The 18,175-nt window shown below is 46.2% G+C and overlaps 1 protein-coding gene across 1 annotated transcript in view; it reads right to left on the bottom strand.

The window, feature by feature from the left end:
• NUP210 (nucleoporin 210) overlaps window positions 1–18,175 on the bottom strand; it is a 128,354-nt gene that overhangs the window by 35,584 nt on the left and 74,595 nt on the right. The window contains exons 16-20 of the mRNA XM_081086167.1: window positions 16,735–16,908; window positions 11,826–12,015; window positions 11,231–11,337; window positions 9,248–9,352; window positions 9,060–9,161 (exon numbers count right to left, since the gene is read on the bottom strand). Coding sequence (XP_080942293.1) covers window positions 9,060–9,161; window positions 9,248–9,352; window positions 11,231–11,337; window positions 11,826–12,015; window positions 16,735–16,908 — 678 coding nt within the window. The remainder of the gene's footprint in view (window positions 1–9,059; window positions 9,162–9,247; window positions 9,353–11,230; window positions 11,338–11,825; window positions 12,016–16,734; window positions 16,909–18,175) is intronic.

The following is an 18,175-nucleotide window of genomic DNA, read 5'->3' as shown; positions in this document are numbered from 1 at the left end:
TGCATATGAATGGTCTATCCTTTCTCAGGTAAAAACTGTTAAACAAGATGCAGCTGGGTCAGGGAGATGCAAACCTATCAATAAAAGGCCCAAAAAATGGCACCAGCACCAGCCTGCCTTACTTCACATCTGGGCCTCATCTGGGCACCTCCAAACCCCAAACAAAGAGGAGGAATCTGCAGATCTCTCTGTAGCTCCTGCTGGGTGGCTCCAGGTAGTGGCTGACTTTGCCTCTCCTTGGAGATCCAAGAGCTAGTGTACCAATGGTCAGTGTGAGACCATACGAGATTACAACTATTCACATCCATAAGTGACACTCAAGGGGCAGACTCAGTGAGCACCAAAGCCCCACTGAAGCAAGTCCTGCTCCATAAGGGTGTCTCCTGCACAACAGCTCTCCCACTGTAGTCGCATCTGGTCCTCACAGCCAATTGGACTGGAGATCAATTCCTCCCAGAGCTATCAACAGCAATCAAGGCTCAACTACAACAGGACTGTGCACACAGCCCACAAAGAGGTGCACCAAGAGTGTCCACCTCAGGCGATTGGGGAAGCTGAGTCACTATAGGACACCTACTACACAAGGCCACTCTATCAACTCAAGGAGACTTAGCAGCTACCCAATACATAGAAATAAACACAGGGAAGCAGCCAAAATGTGGAGACAAAAAAAACATGTCACAAATGAAAGAAATGGAAGAAAGCAAACTACTGGATATAGAGTTCAAAACTACAATTATAAAATTACTCAAGAATCTTCTAGAAACCTCCAAGGAATTTAGTGAGACTTTTAAGGATCTTAGTGAGAATGCCAAAAAAAAAAAAAAAAAAAGGAAAAGGACCAGTCAGACATTAAGCACACACTGACTGAAATAAAGAATAATATACAGGGATTCAGCAGTAGATTAGAGGATTCTGAGAATCAAATCAATGATTTGAAATATGAGGAAGCAAAAAACACCCAAATGGAAAAGCAAAAAGAATCCAAAAATATTGCCCTAACTGGTTTGGCTCAGTGGATAGAGCATCGGCCTGCGGACTCAAGGGTCCCAGGTTTGATTCCAGTCAAGGGCATATACCTTGCTGCAGGCACATCCCCAGTAGGGGACGTGCAGGAGGCAGCTGATCAATGTTTCTCGCTCATCGATGTTTCTAACTCTCTATCCCTCCCCCTTCCTCTCTGTAAAAAATCAATAAACTATATTCAAAAATATCAAGATAGTGTAAGGAGCCTCTGGGACAACTTCAAGCATACCAACATCTGAATTATGGGGGTGCCAGAAGAAGAGAGAGCAAAATACTAAAAACCTATTTGAAGAAATAATGACAGAAAACTTTCCCTACCTGGTGAAAGAAATAGACTTAAAAGTCCAGGAAGTACAGAGAACCCCAAACAAAAGGAATCCAAAGAGGACCACACCAAGACACATCATAATTAAAATGACAAGGGCAAAAGACAAAGAGAGAATCTTAAAAGCAGCAAGAGAAAAACAGTTACCTACATGGGAGTGCTCATATGACTGTCAGCTGATTTCTCAACAGAAACTATGCAGGCTAGAAGGGAGTGGCAAGAAATATTCAAAGTGATGAATAGCAAGAACCTACAACCAAGAATACTCTACCCAGCAAAGCTATCATTTAGAATTGAAGGTCAGATAAAGAGCTTCACAGACACGAAGAAGCTAAAGGAGTTCATCACCACCAAACCAGTATTATATGAAATGCTGAAGGGTATTCTTTAAGAAGAGGAGGAAGAAGAAAAAGGTAAAGATAAAAATTATGAACAACAAAGTTACAACAAATACATATCTATCAACAAGTGAGTCCAAAAATCAAATGAATAAAAAAATCTGATGAACAGAATAAACTGGTGAATGGAATAGAACCAGGGGTATGGAAATGGAAAAGACTGACGATTCTCAGAGCGAAGGGGTTGGGGGGCGGTGTGAGAAGAGGTTAGACAAAGATCTTATATGCATGTATGCATTACCTATAGACACAGACAATAGGGTGGCGAGGACCTGGGGTGGGGTGGGAACTGGATGGAGGGGAGCTATGAGAGGTAAAAAGAGGGACATCTGTAATAATCTTAACAATAAAGATTTAAAAAAAAAAGAAAGAAACCGTGTTAAGAAGAAAAAGAAAGAGAGGGGATCACAAGCATAAAGAAAATAAAAACAGCAATAAAAAAATACCTACCAATAGTAAACTTAAATGTAAATAGATTAAATGCTCCAGTCAAAAGACATAGGGTGACTGAATGGATAAGTAAACATGACCCATATATATGCTGTCTACAAGAGAGCCATCTCAGAACAAAAGATACACACAGACTGAGAGTGAAGTGATGAAAAAATGTATTCCATGCAAATGGGAAGGAAAAAAAAGCCAGAGTAGCAATATTAATATCAGACAAAGTAGATTTCAAAACAAAGGCCATACCAAGAGACAAAGTAGGCCACTACACTACACTAAAGGTAATGACTCAACAAGAAAATATAGCCCTTGTAAACGTATATGCATCCAACATAGGAGCACCCATGTACATTAAAAAATTTTTGATGGACTTTAAGAAAGGGTTTTACAGCAATACAGTCATAGTGAGGGACTTTAATATCCCACTGACATCACTGGATAGATCGTCCAGACAAAAAATTAACAAGGAAACAGGCCTTAAATGATACACTAGATCAGATAGATCTAACAGATATTTATAGAACATTTCACCTCAATGCAACAGAATATCCAGTCTTCTCAAGTGAACATGGAATATTCTCAAAGATAGACCACATGTTAGGGCACAAAACAAGTCTATACAAATTCAAGAAGCTTGATATACCAAGCATCTTTGCGGATCACAATGGCATGAAGTTAGAAATCAACTACAACAACAAAAAACCTCAAACACACTCAGATACATGGAGGCTAAATAGCATGTTAATAAAAAGTTGAGGCCCAGTGCATGAAATTCGTGCACTGGACGGGGGGCTGTCCCTCAGCCCAGCCTGCACCCTCTCCAATCTGTGGCCCCTCAGGGGATGTCCGACTGCTGGTTTAGGGCTGATTCCACAGGGATTAAGCCTAAACCAGCAGCTGGACATCCCTCTCATAATCTGGGACTGCTGGCTCCCAACTGCTCACCTGCCTGCCTGCCTGCCTGATTGCCCCTAACCACTTTTGCCTGCCAGCCTGATCACCCCTTAACCACTCCCCTGCCGGCCTGATTGCCTCAAACTGCCCTCCCCTGCCAGCCGGGTTGCCCCCAACTGCCCTCCCCTGCAGGCCCGGTCACCCCCAACTGCCCTCCCCTGCAGGCCTGGTCATCCCTAACTGCCCTCCCCTGCTGGCCTGATCACTCACAACTGCCCTCCCCTGCCAGCCTTCTTGTGATGACATGGGGGTGGCCATCTTATGTGAGGGTGTGATGGTCAATTTGCATATTACTTCTTTATTTTATAGGATAAATGGGTCAACAATGAGATCAAAAAAGAAATTAAAAACTTCCTAGAAACAAATGAAAATGAACACACAATCACCCAAAACCTATGGGACAGGGCAAAAGCAATACTGAGAGGGAAGTTCATAGTACTACAGGCCTACCTCAAGAAACGAGAAAAAGGACTAATAAACTACCTAACCTTCCTACGACTAAATGAATTAGGAAGAGAATAGCAAGAAAAGCCCAGAGGAAGCAGAAGGAAGGAAGTAATAAAGATCAGAGTGGAAATAAATGATATAGAGACTAAAACAACAAACAAAAACAGTACAAAAGATCAATAATTCCAAGAGCTGGTTCTTTGAAAAGATAAAAAGATTGAAGAACCCCTAACCAGACTCATCAAGAAACAAAGAGAGAGGATCCAAAGAAATAAAATCAGAAATGAAAGAGGCAATATAACCACGAATACCAGAGAAACAGAAAGGATTGTATGCAAATACTGTGAACAACTATATGCCAACAAACTAGACAACTTGGGTGAAATGGACAAATTCCTAGAAAAATACAATCTTCCAAAACTCAAGCAGGCAGAATCAGAATACCTTAGTAGGCCAATAACAACTGATGAAATCGAAGTATCGATTTAAAAACTTCCAGCAAACAAAAGTCCTAGACCAGATGGATTTACAGGTGAATTTTACCAAACATTCAAAGAAGAACTAACACCCATCATTCTCAAACTATTGCCAAAAATTCAAGAGGAAGGAACACTTTCAAGCTCTTTTAACAAAGCCAGCATTAACCTAATTCCAAACCCAGATAAAGATACTACAAAGAAAGAAAATTACAGACCAATAGCCCTGATGAACACAGAAGCTAAAGTCCTCAGCAAAATAGTAGCAAATTGGATCCAGCAATATATTCAAAAGATCAAACACCATGATCAAGTGGGATTTATTCCAGGGATGCAAGGCTGGTACAATATTTACAAATCAATAAATGTGATAAATAATATAAACAAATTGAAAGATAAAAACCACATGATCATATCAATAAATGCAGAAAAAGCATTAGACAAAATCCAGCACCCTTCTTTGATAAAAACTCTCAGCAAAGTGGGAATAGAGGGACAATACTCAACATAATAAAGGCCATATATGACAACCTACAGCCAACATAATACTCAACGGGCAAAACCCAAAAGTGTTTCCCTTAAGAATAGGAACAAGACAAGGATGTCTGCTTTCACCACTCTTATTCAACATAGTACTGGAATTCCTAGCCACCGCAATCAGACAAGAAGAGAAAAAAGGCATTCAAATTGGAAAGGAGAAAGTAAAACTGTTACTACTCGCAGATGACATCATACTGTACATAGAAAACTCTAAAGACTCCACCAGGAAACTACTAGACTTAATAAATGAATTTGGCAATGTAGCAGGATACAAAATCAAAATTCACATCGATGGCATTTTTCTACACCAATAATGAACTCTCAGAAAGAGAAACTAAAAAAGCAATCTCATTTAGCATTGCAACAACAACAACAAAATAAGATACCTAGGAATAAACTTAACCAAGGAGGTAAAAGACCTGTACTTGGAAAATGATAGGACATTGAAAAAAGAAACAGAGGAAGATACAAACACATGAAAGCGTATACCATGTTCATGGATTGGAAGCATTAACATCATTAAAATGTCTATACTACCCAAAGCAATCTACAGATTCAATATAATCCCTATTAAAATACGAATGGCAGCCTGGCTGGTGTGGTTGAGTGTCATCCTATGAACCAGGAGGTCAGGGTTCAATTCCCGTTTTGGGCACATGCCCACTTGCAGGCTAGACCCCCAGTGTGGGGCATGTAGGCGGCAGCCAATCAATGATTCTTTCTCATCATTGATGTTTCTATCTCTCTCTTTCTCCCTCTCCCTTCCTCTCTGAAATAAAAATATATTAAAAATTACAATGGCATATTTCACAGAGCTAGAATTATATATAATGATCAAGTAGCAGTTATCCTAGGAATGCAAGGTTGGTTTAACATCTGAAAGTCAATTAATGTAACACATCATATTAACAAAATAAAAAACCACACAATCATCTTAAGAGATACAGAAATGCATCTGACAGTACCCAATACTCTTTCATGTGTGAGTGTGTGTACACGCAAATAGAGGTGATAGGTAAAATGTATGGGGTTTCTTTTTGAAGTGATGAAAATACTCTAAAACTGACTGTGGTGATGGTTGCACATCTGTATGAATATATTAAAAACCACTAAATTGTACACTTCATTATTTTAAAAATTTTATTTCATTTTTTCCATCACCTTTTATCTCCTCTCTGCCCTCTACCACTTCCACCTATATCCTTCCATCTCATGATCACCACACTATTGTCCCTGTTCTCTTTTCTTTTTTTTTTTTTTTTTTTGCTCAATCCCTCCACCATTCCAACCCTCTGCCCTAACCATCCAGAGCTGTCTGCTGACTATGTATCTATGAGTCTGTCTCTATTTTGCTTAATAGTTTAATTTGTTCATTAAATTCCACATATGAGTGAAATCACATGGTACTTGTCTTTCTCACTGGCTTATTTCACTTTGCATAATGTTCTCTAGGTCCATCCATGCTGTCACAAAGGGTAAAACTTTCTTCCTTTTTATGGCAGGGTAGTATTTCATTGTATAAATGTACCACAGCTTTTTTTTATCTATTCATCTACTAAAGGACACTTGGACTGCTTCTAAATCTAGGCTAATGTAAGTAACACTGCAAAGAACACAGGGGTACATATAGTCTTTCTAATTAGTGATTTGGGGTTTCTTCAGATAAATTCCCAGAAGAGAAATCCCTGGGTCATAAGGCAGTTCCATTTTTAATTTTTTGAGGTAACTCCACACTGCTTTCCACAGTGGCTGCACCAATCTGCATTGCTACAAACAGTGCAAAGTTTCCCTTTTCTCCACATCCTTGCCAACACTTGCTTTTTGTTGATATTGATGGTAACCATTCTGACAGGTGTGAGGTGATATCGTATTATAGTTTTAATTTGCATTTCTTTGATGATTATAACAATGATAATTTTTTATATGTCTATTGGTCATCTATATGTCCTCTTTGGAGAAATGTTTATTCATATCCTTTGCCCATTTTTAATTGGATTGTTTATTGGTGTTGAGTTTTATAAGTACTTCATACATTTTGAATATTAACCCCTTCTCAGATGTATCATTGGCAAGTATGTTTTCCCATTCCATAGTTTTTCTTTTCATTTTGTTGATGGTTTCCTTTTCTGTGTAAAAACTCTGTAGTTTAATGTAGTCCCATTTGTTTATGTTTCCTTTTGTTTCCTTTGCCTGAGGAAAAAATATTGCTATAAGAAATATCCAAGATTTTACTACCTATGTTTTCTTTTGGCATTTTTATGGTTTCGAGTCTAACATTTAAGTCTTTAATACATTTTGAGTTTATTCTTGTATATGATGTAAGAAGATAGTCTAGTTCCTTTTTCTTTTGCATGTATCTCTCCAATTTTCCCAACACCATTTATTGAATAGACGATCTTTAGTCCATTGTATCTTTTTACCTCCTTTGTCAAATATTAATTGACTACAAAGGTATGGATTTATTTCTGGACTCTCAATTCTATTCCATTGATTTATATGTCTGTTTTGTGCCAGTACCATGCTGTTTTGCTAAATTGTACACTTTAAATGGGTGAATTGTATGGTATGTGGATTATACCTCAATAAAGCTATTATTAAAAACTAGAGGCCCATCGTGTGATTGAAATCACGCGAGGAGGCGCCCTGCCTCCTGCCGTGTGAGGAGGCATCCCGTGGTCCACTGCGGGAGTCAGGCCTGACTGGAACCACGGGCGGCTGGGTCCCGTGCCTGACTTCCACCCCAGGACCCCCCTACCCCCTGCCTGTGTCCGCTCTGGGATGCTGGAGCCTCTGCGCCAGCTCAGGCAGGCCCCCTGAGTCTGTCTCCGTCTCCGCTCCAGGCCTCACCTGCGGCGCAACCTCCTCCTGTCTGGTCCTGACCCGTTACGGCGTCCCAGCCTAATTTGAATATCACCTCTTTATATGTATAGATACCAACAGAAGTGAGCTATAGATGCATAGTGGTTGTACCTTAGACATGGCCTGTGCTCTCCCTCTCCTACAGTCCCACCACTGCCTATTACGTCCCAGCACTGAAGCTAAGCATCAGGTGATATTTTTTTTTGCTTTTTATTTTTTAAGGTGACATTTCAGCATAGCACTCCCCAAGCATGTTCCTCGCACCCTGCTTGTTTTTCTCACTTTACTTTGAACCTGTCCCACCTCAGAGGCAACTAATTTTGTGACCCAGGTGGTAAGACAGTCAGTGGATGCAAACAGATAAACAGACTTGCATAAAGTCATGGCTGGACATGTCCTGCAGAGACTGAGGTGACATATTTTGATTTCTGACTAGGCCACAAACTTACTATACAACCATGGGCAAGTACCCGGGCTGTACTTCTGAAAGGAGATTTAGGGAATAGGTCTCTATGAAGGTTAATTCTGATTTTAGCCTTCCCTGGAATTAGAAAGCTTGTTCCATGCTGTTGCCAGTCTGTTAGGGCTCACCTCCGGGAACAGGACAACACTGAAGCCAATGTGGGCATCAGGACAGCAGGTGACTAATGGCCAGGATAAGGTCCTAACCTGTCCTCCCTCACTGTATGTACTATCTGCACTACTCCCACCACATGCCAAACACTGAATCAACCTGGCCCCTTTCGAGTTCAGGAAGAAGTTTCATTTGGTGCTGTATAATTGGGGCACTCCTTACACACCTGGCAGTCAGCCCTTAACAAAGGGAAAGCTGGTCTTAGGTTCAGAATATTCCAATGGCAATAGAAGAGCTGCAATTGATGACACTGCTTTGATGTCATCACTGTATTTTTGTTTTTGGCTGCCTGCATTTATGTAAGTAAGAATTTCCTTTTAAAGAAAGTTAGGTTTTCATGATTGCATAACTCAATATACAAATATGCAGGTATTGAGAATATTGGTATGTGTTTTTAATCCTTTCACTCTTTGCTATAATTGCAGGGCTATTTTTAAAAAATGATTTAAACTACCAAAATGCTCTACATGGAGAAAATGGCTGAGTATAAAAGGCTGCACAGAAATAACCAGCCAGCCTACACAGCAACATGGGAAAACACTTAGGATAAAATAATTGAAAAAGTGGAATGCTAAATTCTTCTATGCCATGGACAAAGATGTCACATTTGTAGGAATAGGGAGAGGATTGAGAAAGGAGTGTGGAAAAAACATAAAAAGCTAATACATCTTTTAAAAGCAACTTTATGGTTGTTGTAGTGATGCTTATGTTCTTATGATATTTTAATCCTAATAAAGATTTACTAAAAGGAAGCCATTGGCTAACTAATAGTGTGGGTAATTTGTGGAGATGAAATAAAAATCACAAAGGTAGCAGACAAATGACTGAAGCTGCACAACAATGAATCAGATAATCTGAAGACCTTGCAAACTACAGCTGACAGTGCCAACCTTTGAAATAATCAAATCAGGAAGCCTATGGCCACCCAATGATAGAGACGGGCCCCCACTCACCATGGCACTGCTTCTGGCCTCTTGGTAGGCCACCTTGACGACGTCAGTGGTGCTGGTGTTGAGGAAGAAGTAGCCGGAACCTTCTCTGATATGCAGCTCTGCCTGCAAGGAGGGTCAGTCTAAGAGGCCAGGACTGCCACACCAATGGGCCACATCTAGGTGGCAAGGCAGCAAGAAAGGGGCTGTACCTGTACTCCAGGGTGGTTGTAGATGGTCACCTCTTCCGGACTCACCCTCACATCCTCTACCAAGATGAGTTCTATAGAGGCTGACACAGGCACAAGAGGGTCCTGCTGAAAGGGCAAGACCAACACCATCATATCCAGGAAGCAACAGGCCAACCCCATGAGCCCACAGGCCTTCCACCCACCCTTGCCCCTGGGGAAGAGTAGGACCAGAGGCCCCAGATTCCGGTATCATTTGCTATGTCTAGGACACAAGTCCTGATGAATTCATTGTGTGAGCCCAGCTCAGAGACCGTGTCCCTTTGAGGCATCTCATAATCCTGCCAAGGCAAGTGCCCCATCCTACCTTCCAGGTTCCACATAGTGGACAATTCACAAACATCCAGGAAAGCAGGGGCACACAGCAACCGGCCAGCTGTAGTGCCATGTATGAGATGTGTACTGGGCAAACAGCAAAGACCCTGACCAGCCTAAACATGGGAGTACTGTACAGGTGTCCTCAGGGTGCTCACAAGAGGACAAGCTTGGCTTTCACCCCTTGGGCCATGTGCATATTTAAGTATCTTTCTTTCCTGCCACATCATTCCAGGGAGACTGCTGGACCTGACCTGGCTTTGACCCACATATACTCACACATTTGAGCACCTACTCTGTGCCAGGCACTGCACTAGGCACTGTGTTAGGCACTAGAGGGACAGCAGCTACCCTCAGGGAGATGATTCTAATGCAAGGATTAGAGAAAAAGAATGCCAGAAAGGTGTGTTTGTGGTGTGGGCTGAAGGGACCATGACAGGTTTGAGAGGAAGAGACTCTCAGGTGTGCCTCTCAGATGAACAGAGACACAGAAAGTGAAGGTATGAATGATGTAAATAAATTGCAAAAAGCCCACAGGGCAGAGTGTAAGTGCAAAGGCCTTGAAGGGGGATCTGCTTAGATGTTTATAGTCCAGAAGGAGGCCCATGAGGCCAACAGCTGAGATGCTAGTGAAATGACTGAGAACCTAAGCCATCAGGGTCATGTACCAGTATGCTCCTCAGGGCTACCTTCCTCCAAGCTAGCCTCTTAGTGCTGCTCCCATTGGTGTCACACCCTCTTCAAGTGTCCCTGCTCCCCAATACCCCAGTTCCTCGTCCTAGCATTCAGAGTCCCTCAGAGTCAGACACACCTTCCCTCCACAGTCATTACCTGCTGCCTCCACCCCATTCACAATCCAATCTGACTGCCACCCTCTTCCATGATGGGGTGGTGTCATCCAGGCAGTGCTGTTCTGGGGGAACCCTTCCCACTCACCTTATAGGTGCCCACCTGCCACCCACTGCAGCACTTCTGCCTGGGCCCCCATGAGAGGCTGGGTAGAGAGGTGTGGTCCAGTGGATGGCCACATGTGTGTGCAGACAGGGTGTCAGTGCATGAGTGGAGGCTGCACTAGGAGAGCAGGAAGCATGAGTGGCTCTGGGACCTGGGCAACAGCGGCTGCTCTGTGAGGAGAGTTCAGGGAACTCTCCACAGAGGGGCTGATATTTTAGGTGTGACTAAAAGAACAGGAGGCTCCTGGGAGAGAAGAATAAAAGGAAGGAGGAAATGGAATTCCAGGGAACAAAACTGAGGGTTCAAAGGCATATAGAGGCAGGGGCGGGGGCTGTAAGTCAGGTCAATCAGGGAGAAGAGCGTGGATGGGCAAGCCCTGGCTGAGGATGAGGACGGCTCCTGCCCTTAGGTCTGCGGGCTCCCAAAGCCATGTCCTAGAGCCGAAAGGGGGCACTGGATCCCTCCAGTCCCCTGAATGCAGGTCATGCAAGGTGGGGGAGACTGGAGGCGGGAGGCCAGCAAGGAGGCTCACCAATTCAGGTGAGTGTACCTCACCTGATTCAGGGAGAAGGGCAGTGAACTGAGGGGTGTGGCCCAGTGCAGGGGCTCAAGACACTAAAACTAAAGAGAATGCAGGAGGAGCAGAAGACCCCATCCCCAATGTGCCCTGGGAGTTACCGGCTGCTTCACGCTGGCTGCGAGGAGGTGGGACTGCTGGTAGCCACTCACGGTAGCAGAGATGGCTGTGGTTCCCGATGCTTTGTGAACCGAAATGGCCTGCAAACCTGAGTCCAAGAAGAGAAAAACCCATGTCTTTTTTTTTTTTTTTTTTGCCCCACTGCTGCCTGTGAAACAGACCCTCCCTCCTTCTGATTTGCAGTTTTAAATCTTCCAGTCCTAAAAGTAGATGCCCGAGTTTGTTGAAGCTTTATGTATCATAATGGTTGACATAGCAAGGTTCCATGAAGCAGTTTAGATGAGCTGGAGATGTTCAACTCCTGGCTGCTGGGGCCAGGCCAATGTGCTGTATAGCCTAGGACGTGGGGGTCACCTGCAACAGTCTCTGAACCTGCTCTCTATCTCTCAAACAAGGTCACAGGTTTAAAGGAGAGTGGTAAACCCACAATGCTCCCTAAGTTTCCATCCTAGATAAAAGGGTGTCCCAGATAACAGCTCCCAACAGCCGCTAGCACTCCTCAGACACCTCTTGTCTGTAGGGTTTCACTGCTCTGTCTTCCTGTCCTGGACCTGCAGGCTCACCACCCCAGCTCACCATGCAACTTCTGGCCACTCCCATCATCCCGGGACACCAGCTGCATGGGCAGGTCAAGCTCGATGCTGGCCAGCAATGGCCTCGTTGACTCCCACTGGATGCTCAGAGAGCTGAAGTTACTGAACTGGCGGCCCTGCTGGTCATAGACAGCCAAGTCCAGGAGGGGGTTGCGGTGGCTGGAGACTGGAACCTGAAAGAAGCCAAGGTCAGGTGCTGTGACCATACCCAGATCACAATGGGCACAGTGTTCAGAGTAAGCATTGAGGACCCATAGCGGCACAGCCATTCCTGGTGTTCCAGGAACCCAGCGGACTGCCTTATGGGCTCATTAGGGTCCTGGTGAGCAACTCGGGGCAAGTCACTAACCAGTCCTCACTACTGCCCAGTGATCAAGGTGCCCACAGCCTTGGCCTCTTACTCTAGCTCATGATTCTCAACAAGGGCAAGGGGGCTTTGATGACATCTAAAAGCATTTTTATTATAAACTGCAGGGGATGCAAACAGTATCTAGTGGGTAGAGGTCAAGGGTACTGTGTATACCCTGCAGTACACTGGTCAGCACCATGAGCAGAAAAAATCTGGTCCAAAACATCAATAGTGCCAAGGGTGGGAGACTCTGTGTCCCTTAGTAGTTTAACAGGAATGCCAATTCCAGCTCCAAAAAGCTCTTGCAAAGCTCCTTGCTCCTAAAATATCTGAGACGTGGGAGCTGTCACCCACATATCAAGGGTGAGGAAGCAGAGTCCCCAGGAATAGAAGGAGCAAAACAACTCAGTGGCTGAGTGGCACACCTACAGGATTCAGTTCCAAACCCTGAATTCTACCATCTACCCTCACCTCTCTGGCCCTTGTAGTTAGTTAGGAGTGACCATGTCATTTACTTTGGCCAGTGACAACTGACTTGAGACAATTCCAGGAGACAGAAGACTTAACAGCCAGAACATGATCTGCCATGGTCTCCTTGCCTCCACAGTGCCACCTGGCCATATTCAACTTGGCGATGCTCACATCTAAGTCTTGGAAGGAAGATCACAATGACACACAGTAGGGTCCCCAGCCCGCCCAGATGCACAGGTAGTGTGAGTAAGAGTATGCCTGTGCTGTGTGAAGCCAGTGGGACTTGGGGCTGCTTGTCGTTGTAGCCTCGCCTCATCTGCCCTGACTATTATAGCCCTCAAACTCCCGACCACACGTGGCTGCTCCCCAAGTCCTAGGTCTTTTCCCCAAAACACTAAACCAAAGCATGTTGCAAATTGTAAATGCAAATCAGCACAATCACCTGAGAATGCAAAGGGTTTTATAAGTATCTGGACACAAATTGGGAGCCATGACTATGGGCAGAGACAAGGGGCATGTGCTGGGTGCCCCATTTCTTCCTCCAGATGCAAACCTGGGTGAAACACTACTATTCCTCCCTCCCTCCTGCGCTCCCAGGGAAGGACATTAATACTGTATGTCAAGCATGCTTGCATGTTTACTGGATCCTTCCCATGGCCATTTCAGGCACGATATAATCCCTAACTTACAGATGGGGAAGCTGAAGCTCAGAGACATCAGTAACTTGCCCAAGGTCACACAGGGTTCGGGGTGGAACTGCTGGTCTGATCTGAAAGCCCATGGGCCTCCTCGGACAGTGTGCAGCTTCTCTCTGGCTCGAGAGTGAGGCTCCGATGGCTACTCAGTCTCCTGGCGTGCAGCTGCAGTGACCAGAACTTGGATGACCTGAACGAAGTGCCAGCGTCAGGCCAGAGTGTGGTTCCATTGTCATTCCAACCAGTCAGATCTGTTCTAGTGTCTGGCCTTGCCAATAATTTACTCTGCAAATGTGTCTTGGGTAGCCTTTGGCTTTAGAGAAGTGTAAAATTAAATTGATACTGCACCCAGGATGTATGGCAGGGATACAGCTTTCTCAAGGTCCCCTGGTGACACCATAAATCACAGGGTCCCTGCCTAATCAGCTCTCAGCACCAGAACCCCAGCACTGATGACCACATGGCAATTCCATGTTCAAGGTCTACTGCTTCCTGATGATTGAGGTCTACAGCACATGCAAGCGAATGCAGAGCCCTGCCCTGCTGCCTGGCCAGCATCCTTCAGACAAGAGAGACAACCCTGGGCTGACCCAGAGGTCACACACTATGGACGGCCTGAACCTGCTCCCTGGACGAGGAGCCAGCATTTAAGGACAGGGAAGCTGCACATAATCTGATTGGTTTTTGTTTTGAAAATGAGGTTTGGCCAGCCTGGGGTTGAATGGGCTGGAGCTGAGCAGGCAGGTTTCCTGTGCGGTCCTGATCCTGAGGCTGGCACCATCCACTGTGCCCCTTTCCTCAGCAGTGTCTCCACTGGGATTCTTGAGGTGTCTACACAGCCGGAGTCATGACAGAAGGCCACTGGGACACAAGCAGTGAGTTCTTTGCCATGCTCATGCGCCTGCCACATTTACTGAGCTCCTGCCATGAGCCAGGCTCCCCTAGAGGCTCACAGAGGAGAGAAGAAACATTGTACAGTGTGCCCAGTGGTGTTCAGTGCTGGCTGAGGGAAGGGACCTGGATATGGAATGTGGAGGGTGAAACTTCAGATAAGGTCTGAAGGCCGAGGAAGGCCCCACTGAGGAGGTAATGTGTGAATGAAGAACTAAAGGAGGCAAAAGAGGAAAGCATGGGGTGGGAGGGGAGAGAATTCGAACCAGAGGGCATGGCAAGTTCGAGACCCACGCAGGATCACTGCTCACAGGTGACAGGGCTTCCAGCAAGGATGGAGTGGGCAGCAGAGGGAGACGTGGCCTTGCCTCAGTGAGTGGGATGCCACTGGCAGGGTTGAAGTGGAGAACAAGTAAAAAGCCTAACAGGTACCGGACTGAACCCCTTTCTCCAATAATGACTCTGGGAGGCCAGTCACCCCCAGTCACTCGGAGGAGGCCAGCCATATCCGGGGTAGGGTTGGGCCCTATCTCTCAGCCTGTGGACGTGAGTGCTGTCCAGCTCCAAGCCTCACACAGTGGACCCAGCAGGCCAGGTTTTCCCAAAGAGTTCGGACTTATTGCAATTTTAGTCTTTTAGGGCATAATTTGCTAAATGCATAAAAGTGATTTAAAATGTAAAACTTTCAGGACAGTCATTCTCAATAATTCCCAAAGTCTGGGAAATAAAAATGTTTCCGTTTGGGAAAGATGGTCATCAGCTCCACGCCACAAACACCCAGGCCTGAGCTAGGGTGACACTGGCTTCTCAGGGCTCTGAGCCTGCTCTCCTCACCTGCCAAGAGGGCACAAAGGTGGGACAATCCTCGCCCAGTCCCCGCTAGCTCTGAGGCGGAGCACAGAGTCCTCACTTTTAACGATGCCTCAGGACACCAACGTTATGGTATCAGCATCAGGGCTGGCGGAGCTCACACACCACGTGTCTCAGAGCTGGGTGACTAGTAAAGCCCAAGAGAAGGCAGAAGCCCACCCACCGATGCCAGAGCTGTGGAAGGAAAAGTTGAACTAAATGTATAGTCATGTGCTAGATGGTGGAATTGTTCCCAAATACCAGACACTGGAGTCTGGTGCTTTCCCTGGAACTTTGACCAAATACAAAGCAGCTCTGTCCTCCATCCAGCAAGAAGCTAACTCCCAAATTTCGAAGGCTGCCAGGGTGGGAGAGGCTGCTGATACAAACTGCTTCAGAAAGGTTCCCGTAGGTGCAAAGAGGACAGGCACTGAGTGTTCTCTGGAGAACTGCGGAGAGTGGAGAGGGTTTCCCAATGCCACCGAAGCAGCGGGCAGCTAGACCAAGACTGGGCTGGGAGAAGAGAAGCAGCTCCAGGGGCCACTGGGGAGGCACTGAGCTTGGAGCTGGGCAGATCTGTGCTCTGCCTTTGGGACCTTGCCCATCTCCGAGCCTCGTGGACAAACCCGTGAAGGGGATGCAAGGACCCTGGGGTCACAGACAATCCTGGTGATAGGCAATGAGGCACAGAGGTGAAAGTTCTTAGCACAGATGACTTGTGTGATTATCATGTGAGCACAGGAACACCGAGACCCTGGTCTGGCCTCAAGGCCTTTGTACTGCTGTTCTATCTGCCCAGGGTGCCCTTATCTCAGCTCTTTTCAGCCAAGGGCCTGAGTGGGATGTGCTCTCTGCTCCCGGGCCTTTCCTGGCTCCATCTGAAGGGGCCTCCACCAGTAGCTGTCTCGCACCCTACTTTACTCCCTCCACAGCACTTCCCACCTTCTCACCCATCCTGTCACCTCTGTGGGGAAGGTGCCTCACCTGTCCTGATTGCCCTATATCCAAGACATGGAACGGTGCCTGGCACAGAGGAGGTGCTCAACAAACAAATGTCAAGGAATGAGTGAAAAGAAGCCTAGTGCCCGCCTCTGAGGAGGGCTGGGGACAGCTGCAGATTCACACAACTGAACCTGCACAGCAGGACTTCCAAGCTCTGTCCAGTCATCTGGTCCCTGAGTGCCTCAGAGGTAGAGGGTTGGTTGGCTGCAACCCCAAGGGGACCAGACCTTTGGGTTTCACCTCACCTCCCTGCTGTTCTTTTCTCTGACCACATTTGCAGCACAGTCCCTCGAGAACACTGCAGCTGGGCCCTGTCCTTGGCAACCCTTCCTCTGACCACACATACTGCCTGCCGACAACAAGCCCCACCTTATCATCTTCAAGTCACAGAAAAAAAAGGTTTTTACAAACTGCCAAGCGCTGTGCAGAGAGAAGCAGCTGCTCCAGGTGCCAGAGGCCCCACCTTCACCGGTGCTGCCACTAGCAGCTGGGCCTGCTGGGTCTTATCACCTCTCTAGGTCTTGGGAACCCCCAAAGGTAACATTCAGGCAAAAGTGCCCACCATGCAGGGCCAGCTGAGTGTAGAGACGTGATGTGCACTGAACCACTCCAATCCCCAAGCAGTGCCCACTCACCACCTGCTTGTTCTGCTGCAGCAGCGGACAGGACAAGCCCAGCTGGGGGCTGGCGTAGACAGGCGTCAGGGTGACCCTGGAGGGTGTGGCGCACACAAACTTCACCACAGCAGGCTCCAGCGCAGGGAAGGGGTTGGTGATGCTGGGCTTGTTCCCCACTGAGAGCGCAATGACCTGGCAGAGCACAAGGAGCAGTCAGACATCCCCAAATTTGAGGCTCGGCTCCACTGTGCACCTCACCTTGCCACCCAGCTCCAGGGGACTCAGTGTGCTTTTCTGCAGAATGGGAATGATAATGACATCTACATCATGGGGGACGGGGAGGGGTGAGTACAAAAGTCCAGTGACATAGGCATGGGAGATTGGAGCCCCTAGTGCCCTCTACAGACATCAGCCAGAACCACTGCCCAGGAAAGAGGTGGATTGGTGGCACCACATGGCTTCCCAGCATCCTATGAAAACCCCAGGTTGCATGAACAAATTCCCAAGTCTGGGTTGTTAAATGAAGAGTCCACACTGACTTGAAAACATTCATCACAACGAGGTACAGGTGTGAGAGAATGTGTGCTATCGGACTGAGACCTGTGGGCGGACCAGAAAAGAGAGTGGTCCTGACCCCCTAATGACACACTCTGTAGGAAGGCATGGTCTGGTCCAGAGCCTCTCACCCTTCCTGACCTTTGGGCAGGACAAAGGGCAGTTTCCACGTTGACCCGCAGGGTTTCTGCCTACAGCCTGACACCCCAAGAAAGTAATACACAGACCAGTAGAGTGGGCAAGCTGCCCTCAATCCACGTGATTCCAACCCTCAGGGGTTCCAGTGACAGACACATTTTGTTCAGTCTACCCAGTCTCCTAATTTCTTGGTTTTCAACATTAAAAAGAAAATGAAAATTGCCTGGCCAGTGTGGCCCAGTGGTTGAGCTTCAATCCATGAACCAGGAGGTCATGGTTCAATTCCAGGTCAGGGTGCATGACTGGGTTGTGGCTCAATCCCCAGTGGGAGGCATGCAGGAGGCAGCTGATCAATGATTCTCTCTCATCATTGATGTTTCTATCTCTCCCCCTTCTCTCTGAAATCAATAAAGACATATTAAAATAAATAATAATAATAAATAAAAATTAAGAGATTTCACAGAAAAAAGTATTGGGATTACCAGATTTTCGTGAAATACCAAAAAGATATGACAAATGTGGCCCTGTGACTTCACTCTTTACAAGACCTGCCTGCCCCTGGAGGCATCTGACTGTGCCCCTGATCTTAGCTCAGCCCTGATTTGGTAGTGGGGAGTGTTAAAGCCTGGAGAGAGAAGAGGTCACCAGGTTGTTGAAATGGAGCCAGGACTGACTAGCTCTATCAAAGCCAGCATGTATAGGAAGGGGGTCCCAACCGCATAACCTGCTAGATCTGCTTGCATTCTACCTCACTGATCCTCATCTG

This window comes from Myotis nattereri (genome assembly GCF_964212035.1).
Source record: "Myotis nattereri genome assembly, chromosome: 3".
Lineage (NCBI taxonomy): Eukaryota > Metazoa > Chordata > Mammalia > Chiroptera > Vespertilionidae > Myotis > Myotis nattereri.
This window is presented reverse-complemented; position numbering and strand designations above follow the sequence as displayed.